This window comes from Vigna umbellata, chromosome 5 (assembly GCF_029865625.1).
Source record: "Vigna umbellata cultivar VRB3 chromosome 5, Vumbellata_1.0, whole genome shotgun sequence".
Lineage (NCBI taxonomy): Eukaryota > Viridiplantae > Streptophyta > Magnoliopsida > Fabales > Fabaceae > Vigna > Vigna umbellata.
The window spans coordinates 12,910,333-12,926,880 of record NC_142169.1 but is presented as its reverse complement, the minus strand read 5'-3'; the positions used below and the strand labels follow the sequence as shown (position 1 = coordinate 12,926,880).

General features: G+C 35.1%; 1 protein-coding gene and 1 long non-coding RNA gene across 2 annotated transcripts; one reads left to right on the top strand and one right to left on the bottom strand.

Moving 5' to 3' along the window:
* Positions 1-7,797: 7,797 nt before the first annotated feature.
* LOC148197728 (uncharacterized) lies at positions 7,798-10,424 on the bottom strand. The gene is made up of 2 exons (XR_015779882.1): positions 10,232-10,424; positions 7,798-8,732 (listed from the first exon to the last, which is right to left on the bottom strand). It is a non-coding gene; the product is annotated as an uncharacterized LOC148197728 (long non-coding RNA).
* A 4,082-nt stretch (positions 10,425-14,506) lies between these two features.
* On the top strand, positions 14,507-15,870 carry LOC148197727 (uncharacterized). The gene has a single exon (XM_088091781.1). It carries the CDS (start codon positions 14,946-14,948, stop codon positions 15,696-15,698), a length of 753 nt encoding a protein of 250 aa, XP_087947907.1. The 5' UTR covers positions 14,507-14,945; the 3' UTR covers positions 15,699-15,870.
* The last annotated feature ends 678 nt before the right edge of the window (positions 15,871-16,548 follow it).

The following is a 16,548-nucleotide window of genomic DNA, read 5'->3' as shown; positions in this document are numbered from 1 at the left end:
ATGTAGTAAAAATAACGAAAATAAGATTGTTAAAAATAAGTATGTTCCTAAAATTAAAAATAGAACCCGTAGAACATGGGTAGAAAAAGGAACAACTTATAGGAACACAAACTTTGTATCATGCTTTTATTGTATGAAAAAGGGTCATACTTCAAATAAATGTAAAATTAAGCATTATGGTGTTCCAAGTGGTAGATATGTTTGGGTTGTAAAATGATTTCTTTTTTCTAAATCTAACCCAAAGGACCCATACAAGTAGTTGGGTACCTATTGTTTAAAATTTAGAATTTCTTTAAAACAAAATTTAAGAAAATTTTATTCCAAGGCCGATGAAACTATTTTTTTTTGGATATCTTCTAATATACAAAGCACATATAGTTTTCAATCGGAAAACATTTGAAATAGAAGAATGTGTGCATGTTGTCTTTGATGAAATTGTAGACCTTGAGGCAAAACCTCTTGAGTCAGTTGAATTAGATGCAGGCAATGATGAAGATTTGTAGAAGACAACAAATGAAGCGAAGAATGATGACAATCCTCAAGATGAAGATCTAAACAAAATGTGAAAACAACCTAGAGGATTATCATTACGAAGTTGGAGGCATATCTAAAGGGGTAAACATTAGAAGAGATCTAAGAATCTTTAGAAATATCTTAGGATTGAATTTTTAAATGCGTTCCAGTTTTGCAATTTTGAAAAAAACTAGCCATATTTTTGTATGCTTTAAAATTCCTATCTTATATAGTTTAATGTATGTTTAAACAATGTTTTATAAGTTCTTCATCCTAAAATTATTTACTTTAAATATCCTATTGTGTATGTTTGAATGAATCTTTAAATTTGAAATATTTTTAGCTCATATGCATACATGCTTTTATTAAGGGGGAGTATTATCTTAGGGGGAGAACATCAAACACAACTTTTTAATTATGATCAAAAAGGGGGAGAAAATGTTTAAAGCTTAGTTGCTTATTTGTGTTTGCTTATTTGTGTTTATTCACTAATGCACTTTTTCTTCCATAAGTTGTGTTTTATCCATATTATTATTAAAAAGCTTTAAACTCAGAAGAATTTTTGATCATCATCAAAAAGGGGGAGAATGTTAGCAAAAATCAAAGATAAAGTTTTGATGATGAACAGATTTGCACAAGTCAAGATTCATAAAGACAAATTGAAGATCTCTGTATTTTATAAAGCTTTTATAATAATCAAAGTTGATGTAATAGTGCTCAAATATGTATTAGGGTTGATTCTTGTAATTTATATTTGATTTATTTAGTTAATCGATTATTCCTGAGAATAATCAATTAACACTAGCCGTTGGGGGTTTCAGATTTGAAAAACTAGCCGTTGGGGGTTTCAGATTTGAAAAACTAGCCGTTGTACTCATTATTAATCGATTAATATTTATGTTAATCGATTAAATGCGTTAGATGGCCCGTTTTCGAAGAATGGAAGGATATTAGGCTGAGTCTATAAAATGGCTCACTCTTTATCTCAAAAATAACTCTTCCCTTGTGCAAAAGATCTCTGAACTCTTTGAGAACTCTGTGAGATTGTTGAAGCTAAGGAAACTCTTGTATGCAAAGTCCTGAAGTGCTACTGCAGTGACAGAGGAATAGCTTGTTCATCCTTGGTGTGTCCGAGGAAGTGCGTGGAAGAGAATCATCCTTCGTGAAGCATTCGAAGGAGGTGGTCATCCTTTGTGAAGATTCAAAGGAAGTGTAAGTTCGTCTCTTGTGGTTTCAAGAGAGGTGGTATCATCCTTTGTGAAGATTCAAAGGAAGTGTAAGTTCATCTGTTGTGGTTTCAAGAGAGGTGGTATTTCTAAACTCTTACAAATTGTTTTTCTTTGTGACTAATATTTGTAAGTGTTTTGTGTTAGTGAAAAAGGTTTATCTTGTTTGAGATAAGCGACTGGACGTAGGATCCTAGTGATCTGAACCAGGATAAAATCACCTGTGTAATTTTTCTCTTTTCCTTACTCTGTCATTTATATTTAATCATTCGCCCAGTAAGAAAAATTAAGAGAAAAATAATAAAAGGCACAATAAGAGAATATAACCAATTCACCCCCCCCCCCTCTTGGTTTGTTACCACGCTAATAATTCCGCTGCAGCGATTCTAACAGATAGGTACCCCCTGATCGGTTTGGAGAGCTGATGAAGAAAGACTTTGACTTAGAACAAATAGAGGGAATCGTACGGCTAACGAGTAAAAGTGTGAATGTGTGTTTTGTGAAGTTACTCGACCCTATACCTGAATCATTTTGACACCCACCGTGAGGGCTGAACGATTCAGAAGATCCAATGGTAATCACGAGAAACATGAGTTCATAAGACTCGATAGAGATTATCAACATTACGAGGGGAGCTGACTACCCCGAGAACTAAGAATGCGACAAGACATACTTTCTTTGATAATTGAACATTGTGAAGTGTAAGTTTGTCTGGCCCTACATGGTTTCGAAACTTTGCCCCATGCACCACAAATACAAAACATAATACTAAACTATAAGCTTTTCATTAAAAAATACTCACAAAAATACCTATATAAATCATACAAACAAGAACATTTTAATAAAATTATAAATCAATTTATTTATCTAGCAACAATTTTAACACAAAACCACACAAAAAAACCAAATTTATATTATTTTTCCTTTGTTTTATATTTTATTTTATTATGTTGGTTAGACTCTTCTATTATTCTTTGGCCGATCGGTTTCATGTTGATAACCGTTCGGCTTGTTCTGGTCCTTTGTGACCGAACGTTCTCTTGTGATCGTTCGGTCTTGTAGATTCGTACTTGGTTCGTACGTTCTTTGGCCTTCGGTCGGTTTTTTCTTAAATGACCGTTCGGTCTTTGTTGTTTGTTTTTCAGTCGCTTGGAATGGCTATATATATTGTAGCCTGTCTTTGCGTTTGAGGAATTAATTCAATCTCGAAATATTCAGATCATTTTTTTCTCTGTGTTTTCTCTTCTTTCTTCTCTGGGCTTTTCTATTTCTCCGTTTCACGCTCGAACTTAACAATTGGCGCCCACCATGGGGCAGTGAATCAAGAAACTCCAGAAGCGATGACAACCAAGTTCGACATTGAGAAGTTCAATGGTTCTAATGATTTAGGGTTGTGGAAGATCAAGATGGAGGCTATCTTGATACAATAGGGATGTGATGAAGCGTTGAATGATGAGTTGAACATGGGTGCTGCAATGTCGCAAGAAGAGAAGAAAAGAATGGTGGATAAAGCAAGAATCGCAATCATATTGTGTCTGGGTGATAAGACGTTGAGGGAGGTTGCGAAGGAAAAGACTACGGCCGGAATAAGGGCGAAGCTGGAATCTTTGTACATGACGAGATCGCTGGCTCATAGGAGTGTCTGAAGCAACAACTCTATTCGTTCAAGATGACAGATTCAAGAACCATAGAGGAGCAGCTTGCAGAATTCAGTAAGATTGTTGACGATCTGGAGAATATTGACGTGAGATTGAAAGATGAAGATAAAGCGGTTATTCTTATGAATGCGCTTCCAAGAACCTTCGAGCATTTCAGGGATGCCTTGCTCTACGGTAAAGATCAGGTGATCACGCTAGAGGAGGTTGTGACGTCAATTTGAACCAAGGAGTTTCAAAAGCTCCAAGATTCGAAGGCAACCAAGGAGGTGGCATCTGGGCTGATTTCGGTGAAAGGGAAATGGAAGAAGCAAGCTGGAAATGGGAAGAAGTCGAAGCCAGAAGGTGTGAAACAGGTGAGATGTTTCAAGTGCCAAAAGATGGGACATATCAAGAAGTATTGTCCAGAGAAAGGCAAAACCGTTCGGCCATAGGAAACTGCTGATATGGCAGAGGCTTCTGAAGGATATGAATCTGCTGGTGTTCTGGTGGCTTCGTCTGAAGATTCTCAAAGGAGATGGGTCATGGATTTTGGCTGCAGCTATCACATGTTCCTGGTAAAGGAGTTCTTGAGAGTCTAGATCAGAAGGAGCATGGAAATGTGCTGCTGGGAAATAACAAGGCTTGCCGAGTGCAAGGAGTAGGGTCGGTAAGGCTGAAGATGTTTGATAACCGAGAGATGGTATTGTAGGACATGAGGTATGTGCCTGAACTGAAGAGAAATTTAATATCAATAAGTTCCTTTGATCTTGGAGGTTACACCACAAAAGTCGAAGATGGAGTGATGAGGGTGTGTTCTGGAGATCCTATGGTTGTCAAAGGCAGAAGGAAGAATGACTTGTACATTCTTGAGGGATCCACAGTCATTGGTCATGTCTCGGTAGCAAGTTGGAAGATTGAGAATACCGCTCGACTTTGGCACCTAAGGATGAGTCATATCAGTGAGAAGGGTCTTGAAGAATTGGAGAAGCAAGGCTTACTTCTGGGAGAAAAACTGCAGAAGATGGATTTCTGTGATCATTGCGTCTTAGGGAAATCACACAGGATACCGTTCGGTCAAGAGAAGCACTTAACCGAACGACCATTTGAGTACGCTCATGCTGACTTGTGGGGGCCTGCAAGAACTCAGACTCATGGTGGAGGAGCGTATTTCCTGAGCATCATTAATGATTTTTCAAGAAGAGTGTGGATTTACTTTCTGAAGAATAAATCTGAAACTTTTCAGAGATTTAAGGAGTGGCATACACAGACCGAGAACAAATTGTGGTGTAGGCTGAAATGTCTGAGAACTGAAAATAGTCTGGAGTTCGTTTCAGAGGAATTTAATGAGTTCTGCAAGGTTAAAGGGATCAGGAGGCACAAGATTGTAGTGGGAACTCCTCAACAGAATGGTCTGGCTGAAAGGATGAACAAAATAATTATGGAGAGGGTTCGGTGCATGCTGCTTGGATCAGGGCTGTCAAAGGCTTTGTTGCCAATACAGCTGTATACCTGATTAACAGAAGTCCTTCTTCGGCTCTCAATCACAAAATACCAATGGAAGTTTGGAGTGGACGACCGACTGATTACTCAAACTTGAGGGTGTTCGGTTCTTTGGCATTTTCTCATGTCAAAGGGGATAAGCTGGAGGCCCGAGCGGTAAAGAGTGTATTCCTTGGATATGCTGAAGGAGTTAAGGGATACAGGCTATGGAGGTTAAATACTAAACCGTCCAAGCTGATCATTAGTAGGGATGTCGTTTTTGACGAAACGAGAATGACAATGCATGCTGAAAATCCTAGATGCGAGAAGAAGACGCTCGTTGAGGTGGAGCATACTACTAATGGAGTCGTTCGGTCATTGACTGAGGAAGACCGAACGGGTGAAGTGCAAGACGAAACTGTTCGGTCATTAGATGAGAACTGAACGGGTGAAGGGCAAAACCAGTCTATCACAGATCTTGGTGATGATACAAATGGTATATCTGGTGATGTGAGTCACTCAAGAGGTGCTGGTGATGAATTGAGGAATTATCATCTTGTCCGTGATAGGGAAAGGAGGATCTCTAAGCCAACCAAACGGTTTGGAGAGGCAGATTTAATTTGCTACGCCTTGAATGTTACTGAAGATCTTGAAAGCTCGGGTGAACCGAGAAGTTACAAGGAGGCTCTTCATAGTAGCGATCGATATCTTTGGCAGGGTGCTATGAAGGAAGAGCTGGAGGCATTGAGGAAGAATAACACCTGGAGATTGGTGGATCTGCCAAAGGGTAAGAAGGTTGTAGGTTCAAAATGGATGTTCAAGAAAAATGAAGCTATACCAGGGGTGAGAAAGCAAGGTACAAAGCAAGGCTTGTTGCCAAAGGCTTTACTCAGATTGAGGGTGTAGATTATCATGAGATTTTGGCTCCTGTTGTGAAGCACTGTTCGGTCAGAGTTTTAATGGCGATAATTACTCACCGCAATTTGCATCTAGAACAGTTGGATGTGAGGATTGCGTTTCTGCTTGGAGACTTGGAGGAAACCATTTATATGAAGCAGCCGGATGGATTTACTTTGGATGAAAGGGTGTGTCTGTTGCAGAAGTCTCTGTATGGCTTGAAGCAAAGTATAAGGCAGTGGTACAGGAAATTTGATGATTTCCTGATAAAGCTAAACTTCAAGCAGTGCAATTATGATGACTGCGTGTATACTCTGAACCGTAACAGTGAGGTACTTTATCTTCTTCTATATGTGGATGATATTCTGATTGCCAGCCATGACAGAAGCATGATTCATGAGATGAAAGCAAAGTTGGGTGGTGCTTTCGAGATGAAGGAGCTAGGGAAAGCAAGGCAAATATTGGGCTTTGACATAAAGAGAGATAAACTAGGTGGAAACTTGTTTTTATCTCAAAAGACTTATTTAAAGAAGGTGATTTCAAGGTATCAGATGACTGAATCCAAATATGCTAGCACACTGATCGGTCAACACTAGAAACTCACCAAAGAACAGTGCCCGAAGACCGAGGATGAAAGGAGGAAGATGGAATATGTTCCGTTTTCAAATGGGATTGGGAGCATCATGTATGGCATGGTCTGCACAAGACTTGACCTGGCGCATGGGGTAAGTGTTCTCAGTCGGTTTATGGTTGATCTTGGACAAATTCACTGGGAAGCATTGAAGTGGATGCTTAGATACATACGGGGGTCTCTTGATACTGGATTACTTTTCCAGAATAACTTTCAAGGTGGAGGTTATATTGAAGGTCTTGTTGATTCAGATTTTGCCGAGTGCATGGACACAAGGAAATCCCGTTCGGGATATGCGTTTACACTATTTGGTACTGATGTAAGCTGGAGGTCTACATTGCAATCGGTTGTTGCCCTATCAACCATTGAAGCTGAATACTGTGCACTCGCTGAAGGGGTAAAGGAGGCACTAGTGGTTAAAAGGCTTGAATTCGGGAATTTAGGTATTGATCAAACGACCGTCCGGGTTCATTGTGACAGTCAGAGCACCATACATTTGGTCAACCATCAGATCTACCATTCTAGAACAAAGCATATTGACGTCAAGCTGCATTTTGTGAGGAGCATTGTGGAATCCGGTAATGTCCAAATCTGCAAAATTGCATATGAAGACAACCTTGCAAATATGCTGACTAAGCCGCTTGCTAAAGAGAAGTTTCTGAAGTTGTTGTCTATGATTGGTTTTTTACCGTTCAGTTTGTAATTGTATACCGTTTGGTTTTTTGTTCTTTCTTGTAATAGTTGAGTCTAGGTGGAGATTTGTTGGTTAGACTCTTCTATTATTCTTTGGCCGATCGGTTTCATGTTGATAAGCGTTTGACTTGTTCTGGTCCTTTGTGACCGAACGTTCTCTTGTGATCGTTCGGTCTTGTAGATTCGTACTTGGTTCGTACGTTCGTTCGGTGATGAGAGGGTCGCACCTCACACAAAAATTGATTGCAAAATTAATGCAGTATAAACTAGGAAGTGACTCCTAGGTCGTCTCTCAAGGACCAAATGTGGTTCGAGTCTCTGATCAAACACGTAGTGGGGGGTTTTGAAAGTGTTTGCGAATGCAAATGACGAAATTAAAAATGAGAATTCAACACAACTAAATACAATTGAAAACATTAAAGTGAGTATTAAAATTAAATAAAGAAAAAAATAAAAAATAAAAAAAAAACAATTGCAAAGCATTAAATCACGTGCAGCAAGAATGAAAATTCAATGAACATTTTCATGAACCAATTGAATATGAACTTTTAGCTTAACATTAAATGCATTTTATCACGAAAATCAATGAATTAAAAATACGTAAGCAATAAAGTGATTTAAATAAACATGTTGCTTCTTGAATGCATATGTAGAATATAATTTATACTTATTGAATTCAAACGTGAACGTGAAGAAGATGAGAATGAAATGAGCTAGCTGCTTCAACCTAAATCCACTTTAATATATTAGATATGAAAATAAAATTTGACTCAAGCGTGAAAAAGTAAAAACCGAACACCTCTTCCTTGCTCAAAATCACGGACAACACTCTGTTTCTTCATTCATTCTTGGACACCGTGCACACCAACTCTGGACCATCCATTTGTTCTCCGTGTGCTTCCAAAAAATCCTAGACTCTTCTCCTCTAAACGTAATAAGCCTTGCTCCATCCATTCTCCGTGACACGCTGGATGCTACGTGCTCCAGGTCTCCACTCTCAATCTCCGTGTGCACTACATTTCTCTCGGTGGTTCTCCCTCTCTTTCTACTGTGGCGGCCGCTGGAACTTCCTAATATCCAACAAAACCAGCCCTAGGCCGAGACACCTCAACCTGCTGGAGCTCTCTCCTGTAAATGCTTCAACGCTGCTGCCTCCTCTTTGCTCATGGGTCGTGTGCTGCTGGACGTAGCACCCTTCCTCTCCATGCACACCAAAATGAAGGCCCCTTGGACGCGTGACCAATCTGCTCCTGCTGGACCGTGGAGCTTGCTGGACCGAGGGCTTCATTCCATCCAGCACCCCCTGGGCCGTGACCGAGTGAAGAGTTGAATGGTGCAGGCGGTCACACCACTTCCAGCTCAACGTGGAATCTGCAGCTGCTCCTACCTTGCTGGACTCTCGGCGTGGGCGTGTGCTTTCTTTCTTCCAGCACCCCTCAAGTTTGCTTCTTGGACGTGTGTGCCTTCCATGTGCTTGATGAAGATAGATGGGCGTGGACCAGCCCACTCCGTGACAAGCTGCTGCCAAGCTGGACCAGAATTTCAGTTGCACCTCCAAAAAGTAAATCCACACCTCTCACTTTTTAGTTTAAACAAAATTGATGTCACATTTTCTTTTGACCTCCAAAATGTCCCAAATATTATCCAAAAATTTTCCTACAATTAATAATGAAAATAATTAGCTCAAATAATTCAAATTAATTAAAATAAGAATTTTTGGTCAAATTAAGCACAATTAGCAAAAACGGAAAAATACCGGACATTTAAGCACAATTCCCTGATTAAATTCGGTACAATAAGCTAAGTGAAATTGAGAAAATATTGACTCATCATTCGGCCTTCGATCGATTTTTTCTTAAACGACCGTTCAGTCTTTGTTGTTTGTTTTTCAGTAGCTTGGAATGACTATATATATTGTAGCCTGTCTTTGCATTTAAGGAATTAATTCAATATCGAAATATTCAGATCATTTTTCTCTCTGTGTTTTCTCTTCTTTCTTCTCTGAGTTTTTCTGTTTCTCCGTTTCACGAACTCAACATATTATTTTTTCTTCGAATTTTACATGATCACCTCTAAAATAGCTGAACTAGTCAGTCAAACAACTATACCATAGTCAGAAACCTCTTGGCCGAGTTTTAGAAAATACAAATCGAGGTCCAGAACAATCCAAACAGAAAAACATCCCAGTTAGCCGAACTCTCCGTCAACCCTGCCAAGAAACATACAATCCAAACAGAAACATCCTTAGCCTAACTCTAGGTCAACTCTGCAAGGTTACGTAGCTTAGACAGCCCAACCCAACCATGCAGCTCGGACATCTCAACCCGTCCATGCAGCTCGGACAGCTCGGCCACAACCAGAAACACAGAATCACAACGCAAACAGCTATACATACAACATGATTTTCAAACGTTATTAGCAACAAAACATGCATAAGTACATACCAACAAAACATCCATATTAAAACACAACAATCTACACCAAATAGGCAAAACAAACACACACTAGACCCTGCACACCAAACCTTAACGCTCCACCTCTGGTTTGGTCATTCCTTATGATCACAATATGATTCACAAACACCATATCAGTATGTACACTTAATAATTGGCTCAAGTCTAATCCTACCACCTTATAGTCACTGTACAAACTAACCGTGTTCACAACTACGCAGAATCTCATTTAACGTAGAACTCTTAAAACCACTAAGACAACACTGATAAACCTCGAAACACACCACACCCTATATAGTTTCAATGTTGCAGGTTCTGAACTTAAAACTAAACAATTTCCAACCATCAAAATTCACGGCACCATCATGTTTCAACTTCAAACATTTAATCATAAACCTAAACATTATAAAAACTAGTCCACACAACACATAAACATCACGTCCAATACCAAACTCAAAAATCTTGCACCAAACAGCTTAAAACAACAAGCATTCTTAACCCAAAAACAACATGTATAACCACTGTTTTATAAAGACTGCACTACCAGCAACATATTTCAATTAATCAACACTTCAAACAAAATATAACCATTGATTTTTCACCCGAACAACAAGCAATTTAATCTCAACTATACCAATTATCACAACTATTTTACTGCACAACAAATTCATAATTTCCTAAACTTGAAGTTTGATCACATACCTAATTGTTTTGTTGTTTGAAGCCAATGTTCTCTACTGGATTTGTCTTTTCCATCCTGTTTACCTTGAGTCTCCGTTTCCACCTCTTTGGTTGTCAATACATGTGTCACTTCCTTCGATTTAGTTGTCTTCCAACATTCTTCATAATATATATATATATATATATATATATATATTATGAAAATAATACTGGTTTCTTAATTAACAAAACAACCTCTTTCAAAAATTTATTTTCAATTATCAAAAATTTGATCATGTAGTAAATACATAATATATTTTCTGATTATACAATACTGATTCTTGGGCTGTCATATATGACACCTCTTGTGATGGCATCTTGGGCAAGTTATACCTTACATTATTCTATTAACTGGTTTCTTAATTAACAAAACAACCTCTTTCTTTTTGTTTATTGTTTATTACTTGCCGCCCTTTACTTCAATCAACGTCATGCCTGACGCTATTGAATACCTGCATTCTTGTGCAGGATTTTGTTTCTAGAAACTCTACTGTTTTAACAATAAGCATTGAAATAGAAAAAGACCTATAATAATTTATTAAATTAAGAACAAAGTTTCAATTAGACTTACCAATACTCTTTGGTCTACGTTTCAACCATGATTCTACTTTATTCTCTCGTGGTCGAAAAGGGCCACCCAAAACGCTAAAATAACTTAAGTTCTTATTTCGTATTAATAATTATATAGTTTTTATTATTAGGTGGCATTGAAGAGGGACAATTAAGATTCGTTTTTCTACTAAAACATTTAGTTTTGTATTCAACAAAGTTTATCCATTTTGTATTATTTCACTTTCCATTCAAAATTAATCATTCAATAATTTCAATTAATTAATTTATGCGTTCCATCTAAAATGCTCTAATGAACCATTATATTATATACACATAAGTTTATGACATAGAAGAATGTGAGTTTGTATAGTTTCAAATGGTGAGTTTGGTTTCGGTCTAAAACTTCAGGACTCTTTTTTGCTTTCTCTTCGAAACCATAAACAACTTATTTTCTATTTAAATAATATAAATAAAACTTAATTACACCATTTAAAACTATAATAACTTCATAATATACAATTTTATATAATTAAATTCTAGAAATTTAATTTAAAAAATAAAATTATTGATTGATTTATATAATTTAAATAATTATATAAAATTATATCACCTAAGAGTTGTTTAGTTAGTGATATTTGCTAACTTTTGGGGACTCCAACTACACTAATTTGAAATATGAGATTGAGAGGAAGGTATATGATGAGCGGGTAATGATAATTTGTCCTTTTTTGTATTTTTTAAAAAATTGTTAGGTTGTTAGATTCAACATACTACTTTTCTCTTTTGAAAAGAGCTAAGTTTTAGAGTATTTTCTACATATACTATCCGAATAGCTCAAAACAATCAAAACACACAAAATAGAATATAGGAGTGATCCAAAGATCAAACATCAAGGAGTTAAGAATGTATGACCGGTCTGTAGAAATAATAATATAGAATGCAACTAATAGAAAGATTTAATAACAAATTATAATAATTACATGTGTTTAGATAAATTTTTCATATAATTTTTTTCAGTTGATAAAAACTAATAAAACGAAATTAATATTTCTAAAGTTGAAATTAGTTATAATTTAATTTGTAGAAGCTCCTCAATTTTTATAGATAAATTGATTTTAATTTAAAAAGATTTTTTTTTCTTATTTTAGTTTTCTTCTAGTTATTTCAGAAAAAAATGTTCAAATATACCTTCCACTTTCCTACAAGCATACCATAGGTTTAATTTTTTTTATAGGGTGCATACAAGGGAAGCAAGAAAGTTCTTTTGCATAAAAGCACGATGCAATGAAACCTACACGCTATATTTGTGTTTGTAGGGCGTGTGGCAGGCATATTATTTACGTGATAAATTGTTTAATATTACTATTGCGACCACCACCAAATAATTTGTACTTGGCTTAATCATCGACCCTGAAAACAATATGCTAATGCTAGATCATGTGTTGCGTTACACATACACGATGAGACCTAATCATTTTACGTTGCACCTCTTTCAACGAACGAAAAATATTAATGAGAATGATGATATTTTTTTGTGAATTCTAGCATACCTGCTATTGAAGGTTAATAAGCTATCATCCGGTTTTATACAACATTGTTGAAAGTTTTTAAAAATTGCTTGCTTACGTGTAATATATATATATATATATATATATATATATATATATATATATATATATATATATATATATATATATATATATATATATATATATATATATATATATATATATATATATATATATATATATATTCTTTATTTGCTATGTAAGTTTGAGCCACTGTTATGTGAGTTGCTCTTACAATTTGAGTTGAATGCTAACTTGTCATCACATAGACATAAATAATATATTAATTATAAATAAAGACTTTTTTTAAGACTTCAAGCCAAAATTTCAGTTTTACCTTGATCACAACCAAAAAATATATAATATATAAGAAAAAATATACAAGTCTTTTTTTTTAATTTTAAGTTAAAAATTGTATGAATTTTTTATTGAAATTTGAATAAACTTTTATTATTATTTAAATTTTCGATTTAATCCTTTTTCTAAAAATTCATCACTAAAAAAGTAAAAGAATAAAGAAAACATGATAAACTAATCCAATTTCTTTGTGTGAACATAATGCAAAACTTTATTCTCGGATAAACTAAAATACAAAATCCATCAATATGTCCATATCACAGTTATTTATAAAAATTAACAGTTGTTATTTCAGGTATAGCATGGTTAGGGATCATGAAAGACAAAGATTTACTTTTGTTTATATTTTCTTTTTGGAAATTGGCCAGTCTTTAGCGGATTTCTTTATATATATGTTTCTAATTATTATTTTGTATTATATTCAATAAAATTTATTTATTTATTTAATAATTTTTGTAAGAAAATTAAAAAAATATATGATTTTTTTTTTGTGAAAATTAATATTAAAATCATCAAATAATAATTTATTAAATAATTAACAGAAATAAACAAATGACAAAATGAATATTTGATTTTGTTTTGCTTTTAAATAATAAATTAAATTAGTATTAATTTAGATAATAAATAAAATAATATAATGTAAATGAAAATTAATTAGTCTTGTCTAATTTTATAATATAAATTGTTATCAGTAATGACCATTGATATACAAATTTAATAAATTAAACTCAAAAGGAAAAAATATTATAATTTAATTAATTATTAAAAATATAAATAATTATTTTTAAAAATATAATATATTTTCATACTCTGAACATTATTAATTACAGTTTATGAAAATTACGGTTTTATGCAGGGACTAAATTGCAAATTTCCTGTCATTACTGGTTTTATCCTGTCATTAATTTTATTCGTTCATATATTTAACTAATATATCTAATGGTTTAATATGTTGATCACCGGTGGATCCATAAATTAGTATCCACGGTAGAATCCATGGACATTTTTAACCCATCATTGCCTGTTTGTTCCCCAATAACAAAGTAAAGCGTAATTTGTGACCCAAAAGAAAAAAAGTAAAATGCAATATGCATGATTATGCCCTTTCATGTGGATGACAATAACACCGAACATGGACATAAGGACATGCAAAAGAAAACAACATCATATCCACACGCAAACAATCTTTATTTCTTCCTTCATTTCCTCGCATGATCTTGTTCAAGTGTCAAAAGTCACAAAAAGGGAATAAAAATATAACGAAAAAACTAAGGCCAAACAAAAAATTATTTACTTGAGGAATACGCAGTCACATACGCAAACATGGATGGAAAACCGTGTGAATCAAGACACGCCATAAAACAAAATCTAGTTATATATCTGAATAAGTGGAAATGTGAAAACTAAACAAAGCGTCATATCAAAGAAGATTTTTTTTCAAAAAAAATATCAACGTAGGTTTAAAAGAAAATTATTGAAATTTAATTTTGATTTAGTTGATAAAGATAAAGACAATCAAACATAATTCTAAAAATATAGACATTTTTTATTTTTATGAACTCTAATTTTAAGTTATATTTTAACATAAATTTTCATATCATATAAATGACGAATAAAAGAAATAAACTTATATAGTAAAATATTATCTTTATATAAATAGAAATTAGCATTTTAACAAAAGTCTACTAACATTGTGCTATTGTCTCATCTTCATCGTGTACACGCTGACCTTCTTCATATTCATTCCATATTAAAGATTTTTACTAGTCCGTATACAACACTAAAATTTATTACTCCTTTCCTAATGTACTAATTTTTCTTTTTCCTTCTATATTTGCTCCCACAGAAAGGTTTAAACATTAAATTAATACGTTTTAAATGAAAGTAGTTTATTATTTTTTTCAAATGTTAATAATAAATTATAATTAAAAATTACAATCACAATACATTTTTGGTATGGTGACAGTAGTTACGGTTGCATCATTCCTGACGTATTTTAAAAATATAAACCTTGTATTCTTGAAATGATTATTATAATACCTTGTGAGCTTCCTGGACTTCTCCAAGTTGATTTCCATGTTCCTTTTCCATCCTATAAATACACAAAGTCCACGGCTATTCTGCAATCGTTCTCAATCTGCACGAAAAGCCAGAGATCAGAAAAACAAGTCCAAAAAGCAACGCTTTTGAGTTGTGCTCCAAATTGAAAAAAAAATAAAATGCAGAAAGAACAAGAAAAAGAGTATTTAGATTCGATGACGTGTCCAAGCTTCAACTACTACACCACCGTTCAACTCGCTGTCGTCGATAATCAAGTCGGACAAGATCACATCAGGACTCTAAACGACGACGCGAGTTTCGAGTTTGCGGCGTTTCGAGATGAAGCCTGTTTCGACGACGCGTTTTTCCCCATTTTCAACCACAAGATTCCAAGTACGCAAGGGAGCAGCATCGCCGGCGGACGCGATTCCGGCGCGGCAGTCCTCCGGTTCCCTATCACAGGAGCCGATCTTCACCGGAGCGAGCACGATCTGTTACAGGTTCCGCTGTCGGATTCGTCGTCTTCGTCGGAGGCGGATGAATTGGAGGGAGTCCCGGCAGCTACTTACTGCATGTGGACGCCGAATTCGCCGAGAAAATGCAAGAAGAGCAATTCGACAGGGTCGTCGTCAAAGAAGTGGAAGCTTTTTGATTTGCTTCGCCGGAGCAATAGCGAGGGGAAGGAGTCGTATCTGTTCCTGACGGCGGAGAAGAAAAGGATGAACGAGCGGTGGAGCATAGAGGTCGCTGAAAGACCGAAAGGCAATGGTTTCGCTGAGAAGAAAAAAGCGGCGGTGACAGCGCACGAGGCTTTATATGTTAAGAACAGAGAATTGAGAATGATTAATAAGAAGAAGTCCTTTTTGCCGTATAAGCCTAACTTGGTCGGGTTCTGCACAAGACGTTTTGGCAAAACATTCCCTTCATTCTGAAGACTATGTTCGATGAATATCTATTTTCAATTTTTCTTTCCAGTAAGGAAAAAAAGGATTGGAGAAGTTAGATTAGATTAAGTTTGGTCTTTCTTTTTGGCATTTTTATTTTACTAATCATGATTCATGTAAATAAGGGTGAAATGAATCAAATGAATGATTTATTATTAAACGATCTTTGTTGAAGAAGCGGCGGAGGGTGAAGTGTCTGTTGAGTTCAAATACGGGTCTTCGCCACCAAGCTGGGCCAAGAAAGCGAATACTTTTTATTTTTGTTCAAAGAAAAGGGTGGGTAGAGAAATCATCATTGATAACAAGAAAAGGCAAAACTGAAGGAATCGTCTACTTTGAAATGAAAGGAATAATCGATCACGGAGTTTATTGACACAAAAATTGTAGGACCGAGAGTCATTATAAAAGTATCCTCTTCAAAATTATTGGAAGGTCAAACTGCAGTTTATTTTTATTTTTTTTCTTAAGTGCTCTATGTTTAGAAATGTATGATCATAGTATTGCGGCATCTCTCTCTTAGACCTAGGGTTTATGCTTGAATTTTATATACGTATAAGTAGAACGTACTTGATTTTCTGTAGCGTGTACAGGGGTATCTAGCATCCAAAGTATTTTTCTTAGGAAAATACTTTATTTCTTTCTGAAGTTTCATTCTAGAATTTTTTAATGAGAAAAAAAGTCATTCAATTGTTTTAATTTTGCTACAGAAATTAATTTAATTTGATAAATTGTTTGTTTTTAGTTTAATGAACTCAAGTGGTTCGGTGAGACTCATCATTTTAATTCAAAATTTATATTTTACAGATGTTCTCTCTACATCTTCACGTACTCTTCCTGT

What these genes read in the sequence shown, in the direction of transcription:
- LOC148197727 (XM_088091781.1), top strand. Translation starts at nt 14,946, where the DNA reads ATGCAGAAAGAACAAGAAAAAGAGTATTTAGATTCGATGACGTGTCCA.